This window comes from Nicotiana attenuata, chromosome 5 (genome assembly GCF_001879085.1).
Source record: "Nicotiana attenuata strain UT chromosome 5, NIATTr2, whole genome shotgun sequence".
NCBI classification, from domain to species: Eukaryota; Viridiplantae; Streptophyta; class Magnoliopsida; order Solanales; family Solanaceae; genus Nicotiana; species Nicotiana attenuata.
Window position 1 is genome coordinate 45,332,648 of NC_031993.1, and position 8,887 is coordinate 45,341,534.

An 8,887-nucleotide genomic window follows, 5' to 3' on the forward strand; every position below is an offset into this window, starting at 1 on the left:
TATATGTTGTCTCTCATTTCCGTAAAAAATTATCGCCCAAGGACCAGAAATTCTTGAATTTTACCCATGTCTTTTTGTAGTGATAAACCTCAATAAAGAGGACTTCTGGAAAATACACAGCAATATGCCATGATTATTTGCTACAATAATGTTCCCTTAAGCACATGCTTTATATTAAGCAAATTATATAACATCATTATTTTTCATCAAATATTCATATCAAACAAATTATATAGTATTATTATTTTTTATGGAACATTGAGTCTGCAATGGAATAAAAGTATTAATGGAGTCTCAAAATATTTTTAATATTTGGTTATAAAAATGGTATTAATACTAACAAATTAAATTTTATGATATAGATTGTTCTTTTTAATTATGGGCGCGGGTACTAATAATACTAGTATTATAAAAGTAAACGTGAGGAGAGTCTTTGAGATTTTCAGAAAAGGAAAATAATAAAAGAGAAGGGAATTCCATGCTTTCCCGAATTGCCAAATCAGCTGTCAGTGACTCAGACTTTCCTTTGTGTGATCAGCCGAATCCTTTATAGATCGTCACGTCCTAGTCAAAATTTTCACTTGTGCCATTATTATATAGTATCTCAATTCTCAATCAAGTAGTAGTTCTCATTTTTGTCTTCGTTTCTGTTTTAACTATTATTATCTTGATCTACTACTACTTTTTGCTTTCTGGGTGTTGGCCATGAATGCTCTTGCAGCCACCAACCGTAACTTTCGCCAGGCCGCTCGCATCCTTGGATTGGACTCCAAACTTGAGAAGAGTCTTTTAATCCCTTTCAGAGAAATTAAGGTTACTGATCATTAATTTATTATCTTTGTAAATTTTCTATCTTTCTTGTGCGATCGATTTCATGTGACTATTGATTCTTTTTAAGACGGCTAGCAATTTTTTTTCTCTCTGAATTTTCATGAGAGGTTGATTAAATTTTTTTTGTGTGTGTGTTTGATCAGGTGGAATGCACAATTCCCAAGGATGATGGAACATTAGTGTCCTATGTTGGATTCAGAGTGCAACATGATAATGCTCGGGGTCCTATGAAAGGGGGAATCAGATACCATCCTGAGGTTATTTTTATTTGCTTTTGCTATTTGGTTTTTTTTGTAATTTATGTCTTCGTGTAGATAGCAATTCAATAATTTCTCTTTTAAAAGCTTTCAGCTATATCAAAACTGAGGTTGTATAAACTTTTTGCTTTTGCTTGGTAAAGACTGCTATTCTGAGAAAGATATCAGACAATGCATGCTAAGACTAATAGGTGTTCCACTGTAATCATCAGTTATGTAAGCATATATTAGTGGTATAAGATTGTATTATTTCTTTGGTTGCGCATTAAAGAGTCGTTCCGTGTTTTAGGGAGTCTTGATTCTATTTATAAAACTGTTGGTGTTGTCTTTTTTGGGGGGCTGGAAAGTCAATGATGTTAGGTTCCCGCGCTTATATGTAATTTTAACAACGGTGACTAGACTTCTTTTGGCGCCTACCGTTACAGTACAAATTAGCCAAGATCAGGATAGCTAGAACGGTGGTATTAAATGAGTACCAGATTCCGATCAAATTAATTCCAATTAGTACTTATCTTTTAACCAAAATCTGTTCTGTTAAGCCTCACCAAAAATGTATATATGTGTTGTTTGAAAGAATATTATGATGCATCGTATGTGCATGTTATCCATGATCATAGCATAAGAGATCTGTAATTCCACGAAACTTTATACATAATGTGTCAGGTCAAATCCTTCAGGTGCTTCAAGCATGAAACATTGGCTTTGTCATAATAAAAATAGAAAAATAAGAAAGCATTGGCCTTATATATTTAGATAGAAACTTATTGTTTGGAGGTTTCAACTCATCCTTTTAGATTTTATAGCATCTGGGTTATTTAGTTGGCGACAAACACGTGTAGGTTTGTATACCTACTTTATTTAGCTTTCGTTAATGAGTTCAACATCTATGGGAAGAATTTTCTGGTCAAGGAGTTACTTTATGTGTAGTATCTGCTAGATCACGGTCAAGTTTTCCATCATTACATGACTAGATCTCCAGTAGCCTTTTTCTATCCAATTCTTGTATGTCAATGATAAATTTCATTACATGGTCTTATTTATTCAATTCTCCTAGTTTTGCTGGTACTCTGTAATCATGTGATTACTGTTTCTAGCACTGGACTTGGTACTGAGATATATTGTAAATTTCTTTTGCAAGGTTGACCTTGACGAAGTAAATGCCCTTGCTCAACTAATGACTTGGAAGACTGCTGTAGTAGATATTCCATATGGCGGAGCTAAAGGTGGAATTGGCTGCAAACCAAAAGATCTAAGCAAGAGTGAGTTGGAGCGTCTTACACGTGTTTTCACGCAGAAAATTCATGATCTTATTGGAATTAATACGGATGTCCCTGCACCTGATATGGGCACTAATGCCCAGGTTAGTAATATAGGTCATTATCTCAAAATTCTTCTCTGTGGAGCTGCAGAGTAGTTGCTAACAAATAGGCTTATTGGTACTTTTTATATACAGACTATGGCCTGGATTTTGGATGAGTATTCAAAGTTTCATGGTCACTCACCTGCAATTGTGACTGGAAAACCGATTGTAAGTTCTTGCAACATATTTTAAAGTCCTATCTGCTACATTTTGGACTTATCCAATTTGGTTAAAATTATGAGTTTTCATTCAATTCATTGAAGTATCCTGTTTTATCTTCTGTCATAGGATCTTGGCGGTTCATTGGGTAGGGAAGCTGCAACTGGGCGTGGTGTCGTTTATGCTACAGAAGCTTTACTTGCTGAATATGGAAAGAATATTAAGGATTTGACTTTTGCAATTCAGGTAAAATTTCGGACTTGTTCAATTCCAGCACACCCCATTGTGTTCCTCTGCTCGCTATTTCACAAAATTCACTCAAAATGACTGTTATAATCTTATATTTGTATTTCTTAGGGTTTTGGAAACGTGGGAGCATGGGCAGCAAAGCTTATTCATGAGAGAGGTGGCAAGGTAATTGCAGTGAGTGATATAACTGGAGCAGTCAAGAATCCCGATGGACTTGATATACCCGCTTTGCTTAATCACAAAGAAGCAACAGGGAAGCTGATCGACTTTAGTGGTGGGGATGTGATGAATTCAGATGAAGTGCTTACACATGAATGTGATGTTCTCATACCTTGTGCTTTGGGAGGAGTTTTGAACAGGTTTAGACCCTTAAATTACATTTGAAATTTTTGTTCCTTATATGCTGCGAATATAAAGTAGAGATTCCCAAAAGTAATTGATTGTAATAGCCCTTAATAGGTGTTATTTTTTAACTTTTTGTTACTATGTGAAAGATGATTAATTTTTTCCTATGTTCGATTTACATGATATATGTGAGCATCAATAATAAACCTTCTCTTATTTTCTTTGATGAGATTATGTGGAGAAGAAAGTCTTTACTGTGTAAATTTTTTACTTTATTCTGTCTTTATTACTAAACCATATATAGGGATTTATTATACATAAATATGTCTAATTTTGTCCTTGTGTGAATCTGTTTTTTTCTCGGAAGAGAAAATGCTGATAATGTCAAGGCTAAGTTCATCATAGAAGCGGCAAATCATCCTACTGATCCAGAAGCTGATGAGGTAACCACATTTTCCAGGTTTTCTAGCCATTTGACTACTAGGATTACCGTTTTTTGACAGATAACTGCCTTCTGCAGATTTTGTCCAAAAAGGGAATTGTAATACTTCCCGACATATATGCCAATGCTGGAGGTGTGACAGTCAGTTATTTTGAGTGGGTTCAGGTAATATCATATATCTTTGACATTGACACCCCATATATCTCTTTTCATTACATTGGAAAGATCATACAGGTTTTATTCTGACCACCGTTTTAAGTTTAGTGTAATTTTGTGAAGAATAAGTTTTTGAGTTGTTCAGTCTTCATCATGCCTAGGGGTGGCAAACGGGCCGATCGGGTCGGATATGAGTGGGTTAAAATGGGTAATTTAAAAAACCGGATAAATTATCCGACCCGACCCGTATTTGAGACAGATAAAAACGGGTTTATCCGGCGGATAATATGGATATCCATATTATCCATGGCTTCTTAAATATGATCACTTATGAGAGAATTCCTAGTCTTCCAAACTTGAGGAACTCCAATTTAAGGCTTTACAAATGTAAAAGTTAAACACATTAGTTATCCATTTGGTTAACCATTTTCTAAGTGGATAATATGGTTCTTTATCCATATTCGACCCGTTTTTAAATGGTTCATTATCCAACCCATTTTTTGATGGATAATATGGGTGGATAACTGTTTTCTTTTAACCATTTTGCTACCTCTAATCATGCCATATAGTTTTCCTCTGAAATCAGTTTTTGACGACATAAGACAAGCCTCGAATTCGTGTAGATTGGATTATTGTAAGTAATCTAGGTTGAAATTTTCTGGTCAATGTCTTCACAAGTTCTTCTACACTGCCTCCACCAGAAGGTGCATGCAATTTTCTTAAACTCAGTCATATCTTAATAGCTGTTAAAAATGTACTTTGGCAACTCTTTTCTGTGTCAGAAAGTTGAGGGGAAACTTGAAATCTTAATCTCACTTTTTATTCTTTCCAGAATAGTTCGACTGTGCATTTTAATTGTTCTGAATATATTCTTTGTTCATGTGCAGAATATTCAAGGTTTTATGTGGGATGAGGAGAAGGTTAACAGGGAGCTTAAGAAATACATGACAAAAGCCTTCCATAAGCTGAAAAGCATGTGTCAGTCGCACGATTGCAATCTTCGGATGGGTGCTTTCACACTGGGCGTGAATCGTGTTGCACGTGCCACAACATTAAGAGGTTGGGAGGCGTAATTATATTCGCCTCTTTTGTGGCACAACATACTCCCTTTTTACAGATAAAAATTTATGGTCTTTCTCTGCTGCATAAACTGAGCCATTTTAAACATGTGAGACATTCATCAATAAATAAAACAGCTTTGCTTCATCAATTCTCCTGGCATTCAGTAATCTCTCTTCTCATATTTTTTTCTATAATATCGAGAAGCATGTGCTAGATATTGAAGGGAAGATAGATAATATACTATTGGATGTATGTATATTAATTCTAGTAGTAGCAAATGGAAGTGGAAGTCGTTCTACTGTATGACAGCCACCGTGCTTCCATCTTTATGCAGATGGTTTAGGATGTAGATCCTTGTCATTGTTAATGATTTAGGGAAATGAAGGGTCCAGTCCATCGGAAAAAAATTTCGTGGTTGTGCTCGTGGTGAAGTGGACATCTGGACCTTGTTGCTACTGTGATGAACCCAAGTGTTTAGTCCTCTTGTCATTTTCCAGCATGGAGACTAGTGGAGCAGTACAGGGAGAGGAAGAAGGATTTGCATATGGTGTTTATTGATCTTGAGAAAGCATACGATAAAGTTCCAAGGGAGGTACTGTGGAGGTGTTTGGAGGTTAGCGGTGTTCCCGTAGTGTACATTAGTGTGATTAAGGATATGTATGATAATGCTAAGACTCGGGTGAGGACTGGGGGTGGTGACTCGGAGCATTTCCCTGTGGTGATGGGGTTGCACCAGGGATCGGCTCTTAGCCCATTTTTATTTGCCTTGGCGATGGATGTATTGTCGCGTCACATCCAAGGGGAGGTGCCTTGGTGCATGCTATTTGCTGATGATATAGTGTTGATTGACGAGACGCGTAGCGGAGTTAACGCGAGGTTGGAGGTTTGGAGACAGACCTTGGAGTCTAAAGGTTTCAAACTGAGTAGAACCAAGACGGAATACTTGGAGTGCAAGTTCAGTGACGGGACCCACGATGCAGACGTAGAGGTTAAGCTTGATGCTCAAGTTATCCCCCAGAGAGCGAGTTTTAAGTATCTCGGGTCTATTATCCAGGGAAACGGGAAGATTGATGAAGATGTCGCGCGTCATATTGGAGCGGGATGGATGAAGTGGAGGCTCGCTTTCGGTGTTTTGTGTGATAGGAATGTGCCTCTAAGACTTAAGGGTAAGTTTTATAGAGTGGTGGTTCGACCGGCTATGCTGTATGGGGCTGAGTGTTGGCCAGTCAAGAACTCCCACGTGCAGAAGATGAGAGTAGCAGAGATGAGGATGTTGAGATGGATGTGTGGGTGTACCAGGAGAGGTAGGATTAGGAATGAAGATATCCGGGACAGAGTGGGAGTAGCCTCCGTGGAGGACAAGATGCGGGAGTCGAGGCTGAGATGGTTTGGACATGTTCAGAGAAGAAGCATCGATGTTCCAGTTAGGAGGTGTGAGAGGTTGGCCATGGAGAGTTTGAGAAGAGGTCGAGGTAGGCGTAAGAAGTATTGGGGAGAGGTGATTAGGCAGGACATGGCGCTGCTTCAGCTCACTGAGGACATGACCCTTGATAGGAGAGGGTGGAGGTCGAGGATTAAGGTAGAAGGTTAGTTGGTAGTTTATAGTTGTTCACTGATAGTCTTAGTAGTAGGCGAGTCCCTTCATAGTCTTAGATTTTTAGTAGGTTATGTGATTTTGTTCGCCTCGGGTATTGTATTCCCTGTTGCTATTATTTGGTGCCACTTATCCTTTTTTTTTTTTTTTTTTTTAAATTTTTGATCTTCCATCCTTCTTCTTCCCTTGCTTTCCTCTTCTTCTTCTTGCCCTTTCTGAGCCGAGGGTCTATTGGAAACAGCCTCTCTACCTGAATTAGGTAGGGGTAAGGTCTACGTACAGACTACCCTCCCCAGACCCCACTTGTTGGGATCAGACTGGGCTTGTTGTTGTTGTTGTTGTTGTTGTATATGTCTATTAGGTTATGCTACAAACTACTGAGTGCATACTTAATAACACAAGATGGGATAAAGGTTTCCTCTTTATCCAGCCGTAATAAGATTAAAAAGAAGAATCAGTCAGATCTTATCTTAGCTCAATCAAATTTGCCTTGATTGTATAAACATATACCTGAGCTAGAAAACACAGGTTTTTAATTTTATTTTCAAACTACTGGAACTTGATGCCCTCGAACATGACAAGAAATTGAAAGAGTATTAGCAATTACTTTTTGCTGTATTCTCATTAAAAGCTGTGAAAAGTGGCCGTAAAATATATGGTCTCGCATATATAGTTGTAGTTAGGGGTGTTCATGGTTCGATTTGGATCGGTTTTTTCCTAAAAAGAAACCAAACCAAGTAAGTCGATCTTTCAAATATTAGAACCAAACCAAACCAATTAAGTCGGTTTTTCTCGATTCGGTTTATGTCGGTTTTTCGGTTTTTCGGTTATTTGTCGGTTTTTTCTTAAATATAAGACATACACTACCAAACACATATTCCGGAGACTACATTTTCAACGTAACACTATCAAATCAATTGCCCTTTGAGAAATCTATTATTTATCAAGATATATTGATGATAATTGAATCAAATAGTGATGAATAATTTAAGGACTCACTTAAAAGTATATTATTTTTAACACGAAATGGATTCTTACACGTAACAAAAGAAAACTACCAATCAAACTAGAATATAAAGGTAAAGAACTATACTAAAAGTGCAAATTATTAACATTTACCATTTAATTTTTGAAACTTTATATAAAAATATACATATATATAGGTTCATAATAAATTTGAAATAGCTACTCCTACAGTCAGTTTGGTTCGGTCTTTTTCTGATTAAAACCAAAACCAAATCAAATTTGATCGGTTTTTAAAATTCAAACCCAAAACCAAACCAAACCAAACCAAAAAGTATCGGTTTTTTTGGTCGGTTTGATTTGGTTTTCGGTTTCGGGTTTTTATGAACACCCCTAGTTGTAGTAGTTGGTAAGAACATAAGCTTATTTATTTGAAGACTTAGGCTTTTTGCTGTTTATTATCCAATTGACATCTCATAAAGACGAGAAGAGTAACTTGAGCGAATCAGGGCTTCTGTTGGCATTACTTGACGCACAGATTAAGTGAACGGAGGTTCTTTGGGACTGAAGTAGAGAATTCGTTCAAAGTTGGCAAACAAATGTAATCGAAAGATCTGAGAGTTGAAGAAACAAAGAAATCAAGCTATTCCTATTTTGGATAGAGAAGGGACGTTACCTGATCACCCAGAATTACTGTTTTAAATAATTGATCGATTTCAAGTAAAATTAACAAACATTATTCATTACGACCGGGAAGGTATGTTGAACAAGTTTATCATTTCTTTTGTTTTTAATTTAAGGTTTGATCACATTGCTAATTATCTCAGACGCAACCAACGCGCTCGTACTTTAGACAGTGTCACACACACACATATATAGATATATAGATCGCCCAAATTAGTGGATGCTGAAAGATTTTGTTAGATCTTTGGTCAGCATTTGAAGTAAATAGGAAACGAATGTAGATAGTGATATAAGAGGCTTCATTTTACCATTTTTGCTGAACAGGTTTTTACGGAATTCACAATTCACAACAATTTGCGGCGTGTTAAAAAAATTCAAACCAGCAAATCAAAGCTTAAAAAAACAGAGAAGCATTACTCAATCTTACAGAGTTGCACGGGTGGCTCAAGGGACAAGCTACTAAAGCCTTTGCTTTAGGCCCCTAAATTTTGGGGCCCTAACAATATTTTTTGTTGTGGATTTACTATCTTATTTTCGCTTATTTAAAGTTTATAGAAAAAATATACTAAATACTTATAAAAATGGAAAGAAAGACTATATTTTTTTAATAATAGAAATATTTTAGAACTTTAAATTTAGATACTCAAATCTTCATATTGATAAATAACAATTTTTTCAATAAGATCCAAGGTAACGAATTGTAAATACGTGGCTAACATCTTATTAACTTGAACTTTCTTACCAATGTGAATATTAATATAATATTTTATAAGATAACTACACTA

General features: G+C 36.3%; 1 protein-coding gene across 1 annotated transcript; it reads left to right on the forward strand.

Annotated features, from left to right (window-relative positions):
* On the forward strand, positions 468 to 5,009 carry LOC109225747 (glutamate dehydrogenase A). The gene is made up of 9 exons (XM_019390519.1): positions 468 to 813; positions 975 to 1,088; positions 2,227 to 2,448; positions 2,542 to 2,616; positions 2,737 to 2,853; positions 2,965 to 3,215; positions 3,569 to 3,644; positions 3,722 to 3,808; positions 4,687 to 5,009. Exons 1-9 carry the CDS (start codon positions 706 to 708, stop codon positions 4,870 to 4,872), a joined length of 1,236 nt encoding a protein of 411 aa, XP_019246064.1. The 5' UTR covers positions 468 to 705; the 3' UTR covers positions 4,873 to 5,009.

Coding starts and splice junctions, on each gene's coding strand:
- LOC109225747 (XM_019390519.1), top strand. CDS start 706: ATGAATGCTCTTGCAGCCACCAACCGTAACTTTCGCCAGGCCGCTCGC. Junction 2,449..2,541: donor ATATGGGCACTAATGCCCAG/GTTAGTAATATA, acceptor TTTTATATACAG/ACTATGGCCTGGATTTTGGA. Junction 3,809..4,686: donor GTTATTTTGAGTGGGTTCAG/GTAATATCATAT, acceptor GTTCATGTGCAG/AATATTCAAGGTTTTATGTG.